The sequence below is a fragment of the Lepidothrix coronata genome, unplaced genomic scaffold (genome assembly GCF_001604755.1).
Source record: "Lepidothrix coronata isolate B3197 unplaced genomic scaffold, Lepidothrix_coronata-1.0 Scaffold95, whole genome shotgun sequence".
Taxonomy (NCBI): Eukaryota; Metazoa; Chordata; class Aves; order Passeriformes; family Pipridae; genus Lepidothrix; species Lepidothrix coronata.
The window spans coordinates 2,875,009-2,894,427 of record NW_016690275.1 but is presented as its reverse complement, the minus strand read 5'-3'; the positions used below and the strand labels follow the sequence as shown (position 1 = coordinate 2,894,427).

General features: G+C 41.8%; 1 protein-coding gene across 1 annotated transcript in view; it reads right to left on the bottom strand.

Moving 5' to 3' along the window:
- Positions 1–57: 57 nt before the first annotated feature.
- The window catches only part of PPM1H (protein phosphatase, Mg2+/Mn2+ dependent 1H), a 125,114-nt gene continuing 105,752 nt past the window's right edge, over positions 58–19,419 (bottom strand). The window contains exons 7-10 of the mRNA XM_017822175.1: positions 19,194–19,257; positions 17,427–17,534; positions 8,780–8,931; positions 58–2,702 (exon numbers count right to left, since the gene is read on the bottom strand). Of these exons, the coding sequence (XP_017677664.1) occupies positions 2,555–2,702; positions 8,780–8,931; positions 17,427–17,534; positions 19,194–19,257 (472 nt within the window). The 3' untranslated portion in view covers positions 58–2,554. The remainder of the gene's footprint in view (positions 2,703–8,779; positions 8,932–17,426; positions 17,535–19,193; positions 19,258–19,419) is intronic.

The window sequence follows — 19,419 nt, the reverse complement described above, 5'->3', positions numbered from 1 at the left end:
TCACCAGATCATGGTCTGAGAAGTCACCCATCAGTTTGCTTCCCACCAAGTCATGCAATCTGCTAACCCCTCTCTTCAGGGGTACATTTAAAAAACACTCCTGAATGAGTAGTTGTCTTGGAGTTTTGCTTTTAAATTCTGGCAAATGCTACACAGGAAATCTATTTCCACCACATTGTACTCAGTGGTTTTATAAAGACTGGTATGTGTGTTGACACCATGTTACCAAATAATGAAGACCACCAGTGCATGAGCACTGAAATATTTGACTCAGGCTTGTAGCTGCTACCAGCAAGCACCAGCTTCTTTGCTGTTCAGACAGTTTCACCAGATTTGCCAGCACTAGTTTCTTTGTGAAAGAGGATCTGAATTGCTAGATGACTACAGAACTGCATTTGCGAAGAGACAACAGGAGTTACATAGAGCATGAAAAGCACGTTTACAAGTTTATTAGGCCAAAAAGAAGTGCAAGAGAAGTTCTCTTGCTTAAAATTTGAAACATATGAGGGGCCATGGGAAAAATATTCTAGACTCCAAACCTCTCTTTTTACCCAGATGCACACAGAAAAAGAGGTAAAGAGAAAAAAAAAAGGAAAGAAAATATAAAGCATGACAATACATAATCAGATATGCCATTGATTTATGCTGAAGCTCTAGAATATAAAATGTCTGTGTTCTGCACAGCTTTATCACATGCAGGCACTGGGGAACTTGTGGAACAGTTTTCAGGCTAAAATCATGCAGCTTGCTGCATGTTTGAGCCGTTACACACTCCACATTGCCTGAAACCCCTTCTGGGTCTAGAGATTTAGAGCAAAAGTAGTTTAAATCCACCAAACTGTTGCACATATACTTCAAGATGCAATCAAATACAGCATCTGGGCAGCTACATCGCACTCATGCTGCGTCGTGTTTACACAGCACATCATAAATTAAAAAACTGGCAAGCTCTGGGTCACACCTGTTCAGAAGAAAGTCTGCAAAGGGCACAGCATCCTCTTTCTACTTTGGAAAGGACACAACATTTGTAAGCTCCCTAGTCAGTGCTGTAAAATTACATCAGCTCCTGCCTTTTTTCCTGTCAAAGAAGTACAAACCAGATGAGCAACTCCACATGAATGTGGTCTGGGGACAAATTAGGTGAAAGTTGGCTCCCCAGCCAATATACCTGCCTATAGGCTAGAATCTTCTAGTTTTGTTTTTTTTTCTTAAATTTCTGCCAGTGAAGTAGGAGAGCTGTCTGCTTGAAGACTAGACAGCAAGGTTACACTGCAGATTTGCTCACTTGTTTCTCTCCCGGACTACTGCTTTCACTTCAATAATGTTTTATGCAAATTTTCTTTATTTAAATTGATTTATCACTGCTAAGAAAAATGCTGCTAAAGCTAGCCAAGGACTTGAATCTATCACAGTCATACTGTAATCCTTGACTACAGTTCTCAATGCCAAAAGGACAGAAAGTTATAAGCTGTCACATTCTGATCACCCAAGTCAAGCAGGCAAAGGTATATTGAATAATAAGTGAGGCAGGAAGAAGTGAACACCTTTTAAATAGATCACTACCTGGGTATTCAAATTGCTAATGAGAACAATACCACCACTTCCAAGTAGGAGTCCAACTAAAAATACACTCAGGAGCCCAAACAAATTTACTAAATCCCAACTGATGCAAAAACTTTATGATCAGGGATCCTTTCAACAGGATAAAGCAGGCAGAATCATTCAATGAATGTAAATCTCTGATCCCAAAAAACCCGCAGCCTCCAGGTAAATATCACATATAGCTGAGTTTGCATGCTCTGTATAATCATGGTATACACACAACAAGGAATCTGGATGAGTAACTCCTCACACCAGAATAAATTCTGCCATACAGGACTGTGACCTATTTCTCCTGGACAATTTTGCAGGTGGCTGTTTTAGCTGCAGTAAACAGGCATAGTCACACTGAAAACAATTTCAGTTTTCTTACTAAAATACAGGAGGTATCTACTGAAGAAGAGATGGGAGAGGAAAATGGGGGCTCAAAGGATTACACAAGTTTGAAGTTGTCCATAGATAAGTCATGAATACAACTTTTTGAAAGAAGAAAACTCTTGAGTCTCATATATGTACGTGTATATATATATATATATATATATATTTAAATGAGATGTGACCCAAGCCACCTTCTGAATATTTGGGGTAGATTTCAGGAACCTCTACCCACTTCTACTTTCACAACTGAAATGGCTCTTCCAAGCTACATGGTAAACTGAGAAAAAAATTAATTCCCCACCCGACCTGGAGGGATGACAGAATCCATAATATGCTAGCAGCATTTAAATCCCATTCCTGTTAAGCACCAAAACCATTTCTATAGGGAAATTGGAATCTTAAGGGTTACCTTTAATCATATACAGTATATGTGCAGAGCCCTACCTTTCGGGCTGAAAAATACCCCTCCAGCATTACATCAATTGGAAGTGTCTTGGTCAGACCACCAAAACCATAACGTCTCTTACAGGTCCTTCCCAAAAGGATCCCCATCCTATAATCACTCTTGATGCTACTTTCATGACTGTTTGTTCCCATGTATTAAAGGGATGACGTAGACAGAGATGTCGTCTCCAGAGCCCAGCCTGTCATTGGATATTCGCCAGCCCCGGTCCTTCAGCACTCCCCTGGCTCGCATCACCAGGTCCTGCGCCGCCAGCGTGTACCTGTGGAAAAGGCAGAATATAGCCAGAGTGTGTTCACCTCTGTGAGGAGAGTGGGTTTTCACAGCCTGCCGCCTGGCAGATTTAATGTTGTGACCTACCAGGACATGTTTCCCAGTATTTTAGAAGCAGGCAGGAAAAACACAAACCACTGCATACCCACAAAGCAACTCCTTCCAGTTCAGTGACAGCTCCTGGATAAGAATGCAAAGGTATTTGACAGATACCACTTGACCAAAAGTTATCGGCCGTTCTGGGTGCCTGGCTTCACGACTCTTCAGAAGAATATTAAACACGCTTGCCTTAACGAACTGGCTTTCTAGGAGTAGTCTGAAAAACTGAGGACCCCAAATAACACTACTTGTTGAAAACTACACACTTGTTCACTGACACACCTGAAGGTAATCATATCTGAACTACTTCAGAGATTAACTGTAACAAAGAAAGTAATTTGGAGGCAAGTAATAGAGCATGAAAAATAAAATCCAAATTACACTTTAAGCCAAGTAGACTAATTTCTCTGTTTTCCTTGACTATAGGAATGATTTTTAAATCTCTTTTATTCTGAAACTGGAAAAGGGAATTTACAGTTAATATGGCCAGATTAACAGAATCCCACAGTTTTTTCACATTTATAAGTTCAATGAAAACTGCATGAATGTGAGTTGTCAAGTGCTTAATTTAGTGAAATACCAAGGCTCATATTGCTTCAAAACTCCCAGCCTGTGCTGGGCTGAGTGGCATTGGATTTATGGGAGTTATTTTTCTGTCCTGAAAAAACACCACATGCTGCTTGGGGGCAGAAGAGTGTCAGAGTCCAAAAGTGGAGCAGAGACAGTGCCCTGTCATGTGTGCTGATATGTCCTCCCTTATTGCTTTAGCTGCTGTTACTACATCAACACATCTGTGTACTCGGAAACTTCCTCTGAAAGAAATCTCATTATGGGTGAACAGCTACTGTCACGTTTTACTTCATCAGTCCAACACCTGGCCAAGATGTTCTGAATTAGTTGGGTGGAGGCAAACTTTTCTATTATTAGATAATTAAAAATTAATTGAATAGTTAAAAGACTGGCAAGAAAAAAAAAACAGTTCAATATTGTGTCTGCATGTGTTTTATTTAAAGCATAAGTATCAACCTCCAAGATGATGCAGGACTCTATGAAGCCACACACACAGGCTTTCAGAACTAAAGCACACCTCCGTAGTTTCCAAAAACTAGGAAGGACAAGAAGTGTTTGCATTTCAACATCTCCTTTTCTAAGGAGGATCCTTGACCCGAAATGATCTGCCCAGATCTCATCTGTGGAATGGGAAAGAACAATAACTCCATTGATCAGAAGGTCTGTGTAAGTTTATCAGTTAGGACTTAGGTAAGTTTATCACCTAGGACTGTTCTAACCCCAGAATTTTTCACCACAGAATGCATTATTAAGTGGTAATTTCTATCAGTAGAGAGTTTATTCAGTCTCTGGGGATGAAAGAATAAAAAATACCCAATTATGTTCTCTTTCTAGAATTTCGATGCTTTAATTCAAATGACTCCTTTGAACCAGGAATAGATATATTTGCTCTACTAGAAAGATTTCTTCAATGCAAATGAATCAACACCCGATTACTCATAAGGTTTGATGCTAAATTCAAGTAATGTTGTACAGCAGCAATGCACCCCTGCTACTAATGGTACCAAGTGATAAAATTTCCAGCCCTCACTAGTTTTGACAAATGATTTACTTTTAGCCATAAGAGAACAGCCTAAAGATACAAAATCCAACACGCTTGCACATACACATGCACAATGTCTGTATGTTCCAAGATTAGTCTGTACCAACAACCTTGAGCTGTAATAGCAATATAACAAGAAGCACTGGCCTTACTGCCCTAATGCAACATCAAATCCTTTTTTCTAATGGGGTAAAACCAAACACACATACTTGTACTCCTCAGTTCCCAAATCAGATGCAGGGCTAAGGAACAAAAGGACTCCATGTGGCAAGCAAGAAACTGAAATATTTATTCACAGCATGTCTGATTCTGAGTGAATTTTGGCAAGAACATACTTCCCAAGGATTTTTCAGCTATTGTCACAACTTAAGAGAGAAACACCCATCATTCTGCAAGAAAACTTTGCTTTCCTGCTTTTTCTAATTAAGAAGGGCTCCCCACATCTGAAAAGTACAAAGGAGTGAGTATTGCTTTTGATTGTGTTAGGGTTTTGCTGCTGAGTGTTTGGAAAGGGCAAGATAAAAAAAGGAATTTTAATAAACCAGAAATTCTCTCATAGACAGACTGTGAAATACTGAAGAAAACCAACACAATGAAGCAAAGGAAAAGGAACAGGTGAAGGCAGCAGTGAAGTAACATATTCCTCTCCTGTGTAGAGCTGAATTGAAGCAATGGTGTTCAACTTGGCACTAGAGAAGATAGGGTGAGTCTCTTGTACCTGGAGATGAATAGGAGCAGCAGTCCATTATTGAATGTTTTATTCTCCAGCACTGTGAAATTGGGATTCAGCTCTAGAGACAGCATTAGAGAACTGCTGAAGTAGTTTTAAAGTATCCACTTCCTCCTAATGAATAGCCTTGCTGGAATACAACTTTTGTGTTTTAAGAATAAATATGTGGGGTTTTTTCTTCTGCTGGAGCTTTCTGTATTGATCAGTGAAAGTACTGCAGGAGAAATGGTGATGGGGTAATTGTGCTGCTGTCTGAGCAGCTTATCTTCTCACACCCAGCAGAGGTGGAGGAGCTCCCCAGCATCCTCCTAAATCTCTACCTAGTGTGAGACAGAAAGTGAGAGGGAACAAGAAAGGACAAGAGGAAGGATGAGAAATAGAAGGTTCCCAAGATCAGGGGGTAAACCTGCATAAGTGCAACTGAAAGAAAAGGGCAGAGTCATGCTTTTCCCTCTTCATACCTCTTCAGAGAGCTGATGTATGGAAAGCAGCAGTGTGTCACTACCACCTATTCTTCACTCAGAGTCCCCTTAATGCTCATCTGCCACAATACCCATAAGAAATCAGCTAGCTAAGAAATCCAGCTCCACCCCAGCCTCTTCACTCCATCACAGTAGTCACCCAGGAACTGTTCTCTAAACAAGTCTGTGCCTATCATTCACTGAGGCTCCAAATCCCCTGAGGTTGTGTCTGCATGGCTGGATGAAGACAGACCCGAGGACTTTGCTCTCCCTGCACTTGGAGATGTCCAGGCATATGCTATGTTTGACAGGATTCAGAGATGTTTTTTATGTGGGCAACAAACACTCACAGTAAATATCAGCAGGAGAGTCCCAAGAGCATTGCCAAGGGCTGTAAGCTCTTACCCATGAGACTATAAAGTAAATTTTAATCCAAATGAGAGGAATATTGCTCCCACAAGGAACTAATTATGTAACAGATAAGTACTCTGTAGCTCTAAAATCCTGTCTTTTGTTTGTTTGTTTGTTTGTTTTTCCTTGTTAATATGCTGCTGTCAGGGAGTAAGTAGGCTATTGGGTCAGGAGGATCCAGGGTTTGCTCCACAGGTTGGTTCTCTGGAAACCCAGAGTGCAAGTCTCTTACATTCTGACAAGTTTTCTACATCCCTAGAGATATTACATTTCCAGCTGATCACCTCACCACAGACTATGTCACTACCCCCATCACAGAACCTGACATTTTCTAGGATAACATTTCCTTTAAACATAACACTGATAATACAGCGAACAAGATTTTCCTGTCACTGACTAGTGAGAGGAATGAACACAGGTCCACAGCCTGACCTGCTATGCTATTGTAAGTTCATTAGTTATACCTCATTTAGACCACTGTGAAGTAATTACGTAAAACCTCTCACATAGTACTTTAAAACCTTTAAATATTCTTTACAACCAAGCAGCAAGAGCAATTCCACAAAGGTAATTTTCATAAATATCATTGTAAACTATATGAGGGACTGCTCCAATTACCTTTTGTATGCTGGCATGAGAAATGTCTTGTCCCTGCTATTTGTAAGCCTCTAAATGACCTAGCACAAAGTTGCTTAAAAGAACAAATTGATTTTCAATTCAGATGTTCATTCATAGACCAGCAGGTCAAATACCAATAAATGTGTTTGTTCTAAGTTATAAACAGCAGACTCAGTTCTGGAATGAGTGGCACTCACGTTGGCACAAACAGCAACTAATTCCCCACAATTACTAGAGCTAAACCGGTACAAGCAAATCTAAATGAAACAAAGAAAATCTCATTTTGCTTTAGTGTTTCTGATTGCTGAGTGTTCTATAATGGATGAAAAAACTACTCACCTAACAAGTAAAAAAGATCAAACTAAGAATTCCCCTTCCTGCTGCAGCAAACATGGTGGCCATCACCAGCTCAGTAAAGACCAAAAGGAACTAGACAGACTCAACACACCCTGACTGTATTCACAACAGACAGGACTGGTGAGGATGGTAGGCAGGGACAACTTTGCCCAAGCAGTGGATGAGAAATGGAGACAGAGCAGGGTAGAGGTATTGCAAGAAGTGCCTTTGCAAGAAGAGACTCAGGGGTGCAGGAACGAGAGCAGAAGCCCCTTGCATCTCTGAATGGTGTCAGGGCATAACTGAAAGTAGATTGGATGGGTCATCTCCTCCTACCTTAAATTAATGGCATGTCTGCACAGCATAGTACCAAATGCCCTGGAAGTGCCCCTCCCTAATTCTGCCTGATCTCCTCCCAGAGAGAGGGCAGACACACCTACATGTTTTGCTGAAGCAGAGACAGTCCTGGCTGTCTTTCATACCACATCTCATCTTTGGCGCAAGGAGGTGGGCAAGGTCAAAATATTGCAGTTGCAGCTTCATGTTAATCATTCATTCTCCTGATGATTGCAACAAAACCTCTTTTTTCATTCCATGTTTGTAAGTGTCAGGGTGAGAAGATACTATTGTTGAGCTATTGCAAAGCTGCTCTCACTTTAAAACCCAAGTGTCTGTCAGGGCGTCCATACATACTTATCTTCCTTGTTTGCTGACAGAGAATGGGGCTGACCCTGTGAAGATGATGACTTAGAAATATGAGAAACACCAAGCATTTTGAGATGGCTCTCGAAGGGTTATTTCTGAAACTCTGCTTTCCACAGACCAACTGGGGATATGTAAAATCTCTTTTCACCCTCTTAGCCCAGGGTGAGGCAGAAGACAGTGGTAGACAGGCCTGAATTCAGGCACAACACAAACTTCCCTTCCCGAACAGTCCCGAGGGAAGGATAAAGCTCTTCCCACTTTCACAGTCCTCCTGTTTCCAAGCAAGAGACTTCTGATCTCTAGCATAATATTTTAAATCATAGTGACATGGAACTCAGTAGCATGAGTAGCAGGCAGACCTGTGGACTCACTCAAGGCAGACAGCCTCTAGATAGTTGTTTGGGAACTTGTTTGCATGGTGGTATGTTTGAAAGACAGAAACATATAATTTAAGAGGCGATAAAGACAGGAAAATGAAAAGAATGAGGTAGAATAAAATTATGAAATGAAACAGAATCCAATTAAATGGAGTCAGACTTTCCGCCTCTTCCATCACCACACCTGTCCTGGTAGCACTAATCATTCCCTGTTGAAGGTGGGTTTCAGGGTTATACTATGAGCAAGAATGAGTAGGAACTCCACTATGCAGTATTTATACATACATACACACAGAGAGAGAGAGACAGATGCTCAGTATGTCCTACTGAGAAACAGTCTTTAGTGTTAAGGGACTATCCAGAGGAGAGTTAAGTGGAAACCTGTGACTGCTCTAAACAGACTTGTTGCCATATATCTTCTAAGACTTCAGCCTCCTACAGTTTTCACAGGACCTCGTACAGCCAACGAAGTGGATCCTATGCCAGGATTCTGTGATCCCACACCTATTCCTTTGAAGGCTGCCAATTTTGAGTTATAACAGACCCTCGCCCCAAATGCCCATGTTTGCTGTAGAGGCTCCATCCAACTTATTAAAATGTTTTCTTATAAGTGTTGCGCATTTCCTGAATGTTATTCATATCATACTTTCTATGAAAATATGTTACCAGAAAGTGCTCTTCTATGGAGAAGCTAGAAAATCAGGAATGAGCACGAACCTGTGGGGATCATCGGGGTCACAGTTTGGTAGAAAGTTAGTGACAGCTTCTGCCACTTCTTCATTTAGCAGCACATCCCAGAGTCCATCAGTAGCTAGGATCAGAACATCATCTGGCCCATGCTCATACTGCAGGAGGTCATAGACTCTCACCTAAAACACAAAAATCCAAGAGATTCATGAAGGAGGAGATTGTCAGATCTGTTTGCAAAACATTGCTGGGCTTGGCTATGAGTTTAGCAGGTTCGGCCAAGGCACTGAAATACCTCCCAAGGCACTAATGGAGTCTGTCTGCAATTTAGCTCCCAACATGGCAGCCCTTCCTGCTGCAGCTCAGCATGGCTCAGGTGCTAACCCCAGCCAGGATGGATGCAAGCATTCCCAAGCCAGGCTCTAAAGTACAGTGCTGCTGTTGCTGCCAGAAGGGCTTGAAGCCTCCCCCACCCAGCTGCCTGGTTTCAGTGTGTGAGGCTCTTCCCTATCATTGGCAGCACTAGTCATATGGAAGCTGAATAATTTATTTGATGAATTTTTGATATTTTCTAATAAAATATTCACAAATAATTGTTTTCACTATTTGTCTAGATCCATTTAACTCTGCCAGATAAATTGCATGTTTGGAAATATCTGTGTGGCACCAGGCATTGCATTCACTTTTCTAAACCTGAGGCACCTGCTGCACTAAAGTGCCGTGCCTGAGCAAGTGAGTGGTTCCATGAAATGGACAAAAACTGTTTACCTGCTCAGTCACATGTATCTGTAAACAGCTAAAGATCTGATTCAAGATCTGCACAAAAGTGAAGCTTATCCACACTATTAAATTGTCCACTGACTTCAACTTGTCTGTCTGCAGCTCCAGTCAGGGTGATCACTGCTGACATCTCTGTAACACCCTGCCTTTAAAACAACTTCAACCATCCTCTTCCCAGAGAGGCTGGGGAAAGCTGGGAGTGGAGGGGGCAGTCACAGGGGTGCTGCAAGGCCATCAGCTGATCCAGAATACAAGCAAAGGCCATGGAAAGTGTTTTAAAACAAGTCTTTAGTTTGGTGTAACTCCCCTTCCAGCGCCTGCTGTGCTCCAGCTGACAAACCGCCTCCAATTCTCAGGTTGTGACGGGGGAGCCATCACCAAGCACTCACGGAGCACTTTAATTACAGCAGCAACAATCACAGATTGAAAGAATTGTAACAACCTTGGCAAGGCACACAGGAGGAAAGGATCGTCTGTACTGAAGTTTGGAAGTGGTGCACCTTGTCACGCACCCTGCTCCAGTCTTGGACTCCACAAACAGCTGTGGCAATTGGGAAATTTGTCAGTCCAAGCACTTGGCATAACCAGAAAATATGAGCTGTTTTATTCTCTCTTATGGTGCCCTCTCCCCTTAGGAGCCATGGAACAGGCAATACACATAAAATGCCTGGACCTTTTAATGTAATTATGCTTTTATGGGACTGCAACAAGTACTGGAGGAAAAAAAAAAATAAAAAAAAATCACCAAGACCTGGCTGCTAATACTTACCGTTTGCCTTTCACTCAAAAGCACAAGAAGGTCATTTGTTAAATATGACCTTCACTAAGGTAGCAGCTGAATAAGGCCTTTGGAGAGGATTAAATTCAAAGCAAGATACTCTCTTTATTAGAGCATATCTCCTTATTCAGATTGAGTGGTAATAGAGAAAAGATCCCTATATGCAGCACAGCTCTCATCTTGAGCTCATTGCATGGAAATCAGTAGCTGTCATAGCCTCCATTCCCAGAATTTAGTTCAGCCTCTTAACAGCCCACGGTTTCAACTTGGAAATCACTGGGGTGTGGAGGGTAAGTGGGCCAACAAAACCATCAATATGCAGCACACATTCTGGTAAGATCTCTTGGGGACTAGAAACTATTTGAGAAAGCATCAGGGTTAATGCTCAGGAATGCACTCAGCACCAAGCCCCTCAGAGGGCTAACCAAGCTTTGAACGTCAGTGCTGGGAAAAACATATCTGCCATGGCTCTCCAACCAAGGCAAAGGTGTGAAACTAAAGCCATGCATCACTGATTTGAATCCTCCTGAAATGAACAACCTTGTCTGACTGGAAAGCAGCACTGGGGCAGATAAGAAACTTGTCAAAGCTACCTGCAGCCAATCCACAGGTCGAAAGGTAAGAGCAATACTAAGAACATGTTTTGTTTTGTGGGAAAAGGAAAAAAAAATGCAATCACTGATTTATTGGGTAATCTGGGAACAGATTTATTGGGTAATCTGTCCAAAAAGGACAAGCTCTGTGAACCGAGCATCTCCAGAAAGGCATGCTTTGAGAAGGAACTAGATGTCAGAAGTGGTGCAGGGAACAGTGGGATGAGCAATAAGGGATGTTAGGCTTGTCTCTAGGCTAAGGAAAAGAGAATGCCAAGGTTACAAGAGACAAGCTTGGGGCAACTTCAGGTAAGATTCTTGTATACAAGGGACCAGTTGGACATGCAAAAAAATGTTTACTGAAATGCAGCTTTGTCTGTCTTCTAATTACCTTAAGTCCTTTCCTTGGATTTCTAAAATACAGCTGTAGGTGCCCCTAGTATGGTACTAACAAAAGGAGTTAGAGCTGTCCAGTCTATTGCAGGTACAGTTTATGTTCGCAGACCACCTTGCCCAGGCACAGAAAGTAGCCAGCTCCTAACCCTTTATTTTTCTGCAAGGAGCTTTGTTCTAGTTCTTACTTGGTTCAGTGAGGGTTTCTTACAGTAGTGATATGTGCCTTCTGCTGGACATGGATCAGTGTGACAGCAGAGCTCTCGGAGGCACATAGGTTGGGCAGCACCACCAAGGCATGTGGAGTGGAAGCTCAGACCAGCAGGGCTCAGTGAACACCCCCTCCACACACATCCCACAGCTCATTGACTGCAATGGAAACGACGATTTTATTTTCTTAAATTCTAGAGTCAACCTTCCCCATGACTGCCTCCCTTCTGTAGTCGTATTTCAGGGTGTAAACAGTGAGGTTTAAGCCATGTTCTGTCTGTGACACAAGTTTGCACAAAGCTGCACACACTGCAAAACAGCACTGAATAGCCCCATTTGTGCAGGTGACAACTGGCCAGACAATGACTGGCAGTGCAAAGGTTTCCTTGACTAAGGCTGCACCCTTGACAAATTTTCTAACAATGCCATCCTGAATCTTCAGTCTTTCCCTCATGAATCACTGCTTCTGCAGTCAGACATCGATCCTGATAGTAGCCCACTGAACTTGTGTCCTCTGCCCCAAATGCCTTGGGCTAACTGTGCATTGTCCTCTGCCTCCCATGCTGCCCTGAGAGCCTTCGCAGCAACTCCGTCCAGCCTACCAGCCCCTTCTGTGCTGCCCTGGCAAAGCTTCTCACTCTTTAACTTAATCTCTCTGGAGGAACAGGGCAGTCCTCAAGGGAGTCCAGTTTAGTCACCATACTTCTACTATCCACTGATGTCTTACTTATGTAAAGCAGTTGACCTGTTAACTAGCTAAACTTGACATTTGTAACCAGAAAATGTAAAAAGCCAGCTATAAGGAAGAAACAGCAGAACCTCACCAGCAGAGGCAACCATGAATACAAGCACTGGATTACCTTTATATCCTATATATAGGACAATACTAGTTAACCTGACTAGTTAACAGATCTGCTGATAGGTAACAGTGGATACACACCACTGGAGCACGTGGTCACACACATCTTTCTGAATGTGCATTATGCAGTTTTGTCACGTAATGTCTTTCTTCAATCCAGGTATTTGTTTCTCATATTACTCACCTACGTGCAGTCAAGAGCGTTGAGAAAACCGCTCTGTGCAAGCAATGAACAAACAGGTGGGCTGGTTTTATATTTACATTTACAAATGGATCTACTCACTGGACAAAACCTGCCTTTGGCTGCTGAAAGGGACCATGGCAGCTCTGCAAAGGTGCTGGGATGTGTTTGCCAGGTTTGTTTTTAAGAGTCCCTGCAGCTCAAAAACCGTTCATAACAGTGACATGCGAGCCTGCAGCCACCTGAGGTGCCAACCTCGGGGGAATTCGAGCCTGCATTCACTCGTCTGCACTATTGATCAACTTGGCTACTTCAATAAATTAAGCCCTTACTTAATTGTATCATCCCTTTTTATGCACAGTGTTATCCAGTGTAGCTTTGCTGGCAAACGACAAGATCTTTCAATACCACCCTCCAAGTAATTTATATGTAAATAATAAAAAGCGGGTCCCAACACTGCTCCCTGCAGCACTCACCAATTAATCTCCTTTTAGCTTTTTACTGCCACCCTTTGTTTCCTGCCCTTTAGCCAATTTCCAGTAGACTGTGCCAACTTTCCACTTAGTTTGTAGCTTCATATCTTTTATATTAATAACCTGTGATGCAGAGCAGTTTCACAGATGTTTTCTGAGAAATCAAAGTGCTCCTGCAAGAGCATCTACTGCATTTATTATTCTTTTTTTAATTCTCTTGTAGACATAACCTGAAGGACCTCCAGCCACTAAAGTGTGATGTTTGCTTCCTGAAACCGCCTTGACTCCCTTTGATCATACTGTACTTCTCTGTGTACTTACCTTATTTGTTCCTTTCAATGGTGTAGTTCCTAAAGATTTCTCCAGAAGGCAGATGTGAAACTAAAACAGTCTCCTTGAACATATTTATAGAGTTGTCAGAAAGATTTTATTAACATAATCGAACAAGAAAAATTCTCCTTCATTACCTTCTTATCATTTGCTGTGGGGGCTGGCTTCGGGTTCATTGCTGGCAAGGGCCAAATGCTGCCATCAGAGCCACATCTCTCCTCACCAAATGGCTGAGCTCCCGTTCAAAAAATTTCAAGATAAAATTCTGCTTTTCAGCTGCAACAAGGTAGCTCTTACTAAGTTTTGAAAAGCAGAATTTCCTGCTGAAAGCTTTCAAATTAACTGTAGCATTATGAAAAATAAATATTTAATTCCATGCCAGAGAGCCTCAGTCATGGCTTGCCTGCTTTGTGCTACTCATTATAAGAGGTTCAAATCTCTAGAGCTCACCAACCTGCAGAAGTCCTCCAAATCTGGTCTCATAACAGCTGAGCCACTGAATACTGATTACATTTGTCAGTCTTGGCTACATGACTTCTCCTCCCATAGCCTGGCACTCTATCAAAGTATCTTTTCACACCACCTTCAAATTACTATTATATGCTTATTTCTGGATGCGGTCTCAGAGACATTTACCTTTCCTTGAGCTAAATTTTGGTGGACATGACATACCAGAGCTTTGTCACCCTGGATGTAAATTGTTCTGAAAACTCACCACATTGCTCCTGACTTGGGAAAGGACATTGTAATTATGGCACAGAAACAGAAGCCAGAGGACTTGGATCCTCCCTCTGTCATGACTCACTGTGAGTCTTAATTTCCTGTGCCTCCCCTTTTCCAGGTCTGGAAACCACACATTGTGCTCCCCTACTCCTATATAAACAATTTGAAATCCAATGCTGCACAAGGGCCAAATATGACTGCTGCTTGATGCCACTGCCTTTGCTTCCAAGTGCCAAGCTTCCCAGATGGCAGCATAAAGATGTAGTTTCTTAATGCTGGTTTCTGTGCAAGGTGCACTGTCCTCATATGGACAAAACATGTCTGGGAAAAACATGAGGAGTTAAAGCAGTGGGGCTCTTTCCGGGAAGAGAAGGAAAAGATGAATAAGAGAAGGAGGTGCAATGGAAAGCAACTAGGAACATACGCTACTTCCTAATAATACTCAGGGTTGGTGGGTTTTTTGCCAGTATCTCTAAATTAAGATGGTTGGTGCTCTCTCTTTCCTCCTCCCGCCCTCATACATTTCTGCTGAATTTAGCTGTGAAAGGGGTGTGGAAAAAACCAATTCTGCTTCCCTTTCGCAAAGCAGTTAAGAGATCCTGAAATGTGGATAGCATACAAACTGGATGTCATATTCCAGAATTTGAACACATTCCACACAAATCAGAAAAGCCCATGAGAAGCTTTGGTTTATACACACAGACAAATACTGCAGCAGCAATTGGCAGAGATGATACTGCAGGGATGCTGTGCTGCAGCCATTATGTACCCCAGAAACACTGGGTCTCAGCATGTCAGAAAGAAAAATAAATAGGTAGAATTGCATCATTTTTCTGGCAATAAACAAATCCATCAGAGTGATGAGGCCAGAACTACTGCCTATCTGTCTGAGGAGAACAGGAGCAGGTCTTAAGTGAGGGACACCACACATTCAGAGGGAGAGAGGGAAGGTACACGATTGATAGCAAGAAAACACGAAGAAGGGGCTGTCTGTAGATCGCTGCCGTTTCTTCAGGGCCAGAATCTCTCAGTACTTTTTAAATTTTTACTTTTACAATTGAAATTTCAGGTATAATTTATATATAATAACTATACATAATTTTTATATTGCTGTTTGCAAGCACAGAGGCAAGAGGTGACCACATGAGTGGTCATGAGTAAGGGGTGGATTGTGGTGGTGCATCCTTCCTCCCTGCCCCTCCTCAGGCTACATTATAATGTCAGAAATGCTCATTAGGCCTCAGTCTTGATGAACAGTATCAGGGCTAAGGTCCTCTTGAGCTTATCAGAAACACTGCCTGCTCCCAGGAACTTACGCTGCCTAATAAGTTGCTGGTTTTTTTCAAACAGCCTTGGAAACTTATTTTTCTTGCCTGAATAACAACTCAAATGGAACAACATTATAACAAGTTACCAACCCAAACTGCAGCCAGAACAGAAAATTACTATGACCAAAGCCAGCTCTCTTGCAACTCTATAAACAGTGGTCTTCAGTGAGACCCTTTGAGCTTCCTGGGATGGCAGTGGGCTGCAACCGGCAATCTCTCTCTGAGTGGGGCCTCTCAGAGCCAGTGAACTCTCAAGTTTGCTGCACTGGAAAGACCATTCCTGAACACCAATGACAGAGCCTTGGCTGATATCCCACTCCTCAAGGCTCAACCCTTTGCCTGCTGAGAAGATGCAAAAGCATCCGACATGAGTACTTCCCTGAATTTAGGAATTTTTCACAGCTATATACTCTGTACATATTCCTTCGTGTCTGTGTGTGTATCAGTGTGAATATGCTGTAGCAAATGTACTATGAATGTTGCTCTCTTAGATTCTTAAGTATGTTACATTTGTATATAAGTTAAGCCTGTGAGTTACTGTGTGCTCATAGTAAATTTTATAGAATCTTTTGTTAAATTGTTCAAGTTAGACTATCGATTATGTGTTGTTAAATTTAAGTGCTGTTAAAACCTTTAGGCCTAAACTGTTGGTCAAGTCCAGAGCTAAGTTTGGCAAGGGGGTCCACTCTGAACCTTGTGACTCAATGGGAAGGTATTGCTTATTCCTTTTTATCCTTACCCTTTCTCATCCTTATCCTTTTTTGTCTCCAGCCTCCACATACGTAATTTTTAGTTGACTTTAGTTTTAGATTGATTGATTTTAGATTTTATTCCAATTTTTCGGTGTGTTTCAACCATCTAGTAAGTGGTACAGTGAACCTTGCCAATTTTGTTGCACTTTCATTTTAATATTAAACTGCTTTTGTCGATAGCTTTGCCAGCGATTCTTTGAACAACCTAAAGCACTCCTTCACAACAAACTGGTCTTAAAGATGTTCTAAGCAAGGTTAATTTAATAATTTTGTTCCTTCCTAGCAGTATGATGTCATTTGTGTGTTTTCATTCTCTCATACTGCTATAGCAAGCAATAAATTCAAGGTCAAGTACTGGGTATGTTTAAAACTTCAGCAAGCCTGTTAACAGTGGACAGTTTTCAGCATTTGGGCCATGGAAGCAAAGCTGTCATCATTTGGTTTGCCCTTGCTTAATATTTTATGAAAAATATGTGACATCTGTTCCTTGACATAGGAACAGGAATGCAGTTACAGAAGGAAAAAAGAGCAAGGTTTGCATGTTCCTTGTTAACAAATACATTCAAATCCTATTGGAAGGCTTGATATCCTTCACTGCAAGGTCTCTGGTGGTCAAAAACTGGATGGAATTGCTTGTGACAAGCAATTCAAAATGAAGGAGGCATTTAAAACTACCCCTAACCTGAATACTGCATAATCTTCTCATTACACCAGCATTTGGGAATGCACACTCATTATTTGGTGTTTGCACAAAACTATCATAATGAATTTAGAACTGAAGGTTAAGGAGCAGACAGATGGAAGCATAAAGTATGCTTCCTGTGGCTCTTGGCATTTTCCTGCTTAAGAGTTTATCTGCGTAATGCAGGATACTACGCTGCCATGGAAGACATCCATCTGGAGTACACGGATTTACATCTTCTGTGAAGGCACCATGATGAAGGCCTCGACGGGAGCTGGAGCACATGAAGGTGGGGGGAGAGATGGGTGCCTGTCACACTGAATGGCAAGGCTATGAGATAACCGCAGACCCAGGAACAAGAAGGAATCAATGCTCTGCCAGGGATATGGAGCAACCAGAGCCAGGGCACATAGCTTGGTAACTTACAATGCTCCTACTATGTGGATGTTACTGCCATGTTGCACCTTTGGAAAGGGTAGCATGTTACCTGTACTGGACCCACAATCGGAATGGACAATTGAGAAGAACAAATAAGCACACTAAGTAAATTTATTTCCCTCTCACAAATCAGACAGTTGAACCTTGGCCATTTTACCTCAGGAGAAGAGGACAGGAAAGGTTTGATGTATATATTGGAGTCGTGTACTTTCAGGTCATGGTCTCCCAGTCCTCGGGTCACTCCAATTGTTGCCATAACCCGAGCCTGGAAATAAAGAAAAGCGATGGGATCAAATCTTGTTACATGCACTGTGTCAACAGGGAAATTCCTACTCTGTAACTGCTACAGTTGGGGATGAATTCCATTTTATTTCCCAGAAACTCTAGATTCAACAGAGCTAATCAACATCAAAGCTTTTCACATTCATGTCATCTCAATTTTCCTCATTATTCCAAGCTTTGTATTCATCTACATCCCGCTCTGTGTACACCCATTTAAGACTGTGACCATCTGTAAGGGATTGGGACTGTGGAAACCTAAACCAGTCACCCCACTCTCCAGTAGTTTATGAAACATTCCTTCAGCAAATTATACTATTAGCAAACAGATTTTATAAAGAGGGTAAGGAGCTTAATTACTCACATAAGGAATCTGTGGCATCTTCCTATTGACATATTTTTGTATATTCCCTCCCCCAAGGAAAAGTGTCAAGGGCCACCTTAAATTGCTGAACACACAGGTGACAGTGGCACTGACCATAGTGCTGTGAAGAGTCAGTCTACAGCAGGTCTGCAGGTACCCCAGGTCTGCTACTTCCTCCCCCAAGCAACATGACTCCTCTCCCAAGAGGTGCTGGGCTCTATTTCATTAATGCTTCTCCAAAGACTGACCAGGCAGCTGCCTCACAGTGAGCCCTGCTCTCTGTGGCCTGCTTATCGCTTCCCCCAAAGTCTAGCTTAGCCACAGCAGCTTCTGAACAAGGGTGTTCACAGCACCAATAGCAGCGAGCAATGGACTCGAAATCATTTTGCCTCATTAAATCCTGGCTCCATAAGGCAATAAGAAAGTAAATTAAAAAGACGTGCGTGAAACATTTTGCAAATAATTATAAACCTAACCAAATTCAGAGATAAGCTGCAGGTCTGAACCTATAAAACTTAGACTAATTTTGAAGAATGTCTATCCATGAATTAAGAATCTAATGCAGCAGGAGAGCACTATTTAGAAACACAGCAAGCATACAAAAATTAGCAAACTGACACCACTGCACCCTTATATTGATCCTATTGCTGCATCCAGCTAAGCTTGCTAGGACCAGCACTAATGATCTCACTGTTCTTAATCACAGAGCAGGAAACAAAGTATACCTAAACGGAACAGCGTTTCTCCCTTTCAAGAAAAACCATCAACCTTCATGTATCAGAAAAATTCAACAGTGAGTTCCATGTGCACTAGCTGAAGAAGGGGTGTTGTACTTTACAAATCCTGCCCTGATCCCTCCCCTTCCTAAATTAGAGTTTTGCATCTCAAGCACTATTAAATATCTTCTTGCTTTGTTTCAGCAAACATAAGGTATGTCGCTATCTTCATCCAGCCTAGTTATTTTTACAATGAAACAGGAACATTTTAAGTCAATTATTAAGACAATCTCATTGCAGCCTACTTACAATGAGAGAAAAACAAAAGCAAACTGACAACAAATGACTGTTTGCTATAAAATTGCTTTTTAGTATGTTGAGCTCTCCCTGCCGCCCCCAGACATGAAACTGATTTATGAGAGAATCAAAATATTCTTTAAAGCTGTCAAAACAATAAAATAAAGAGATACTGAGTGGAAAACACTGGACTGCCACAGGCTAAACTGAGTGGTAAACAGCACAGAATTCCTTCTTCCTTTGGTCTGAGGAAAGCAAACATGCCCACCTTCTTGCCTTCTCCATATATAAGGGGAAACTTCAAGTCATCTTCCTCAATGGTTTTGTATGCCCTGTGGGGGGAGGACAAACAACACTTATAAAGCTTGCACTCAATTAGTGACCCAGCGCCCTGAAACAAGCAGCTGTGATTTAAAAAAGAAAAAAAAAATCATTATTTTTCCTAGGGACTCTGTCTTTGAGTCAAGTTGTAAATTTCTTTTTCTGTAGAAAGG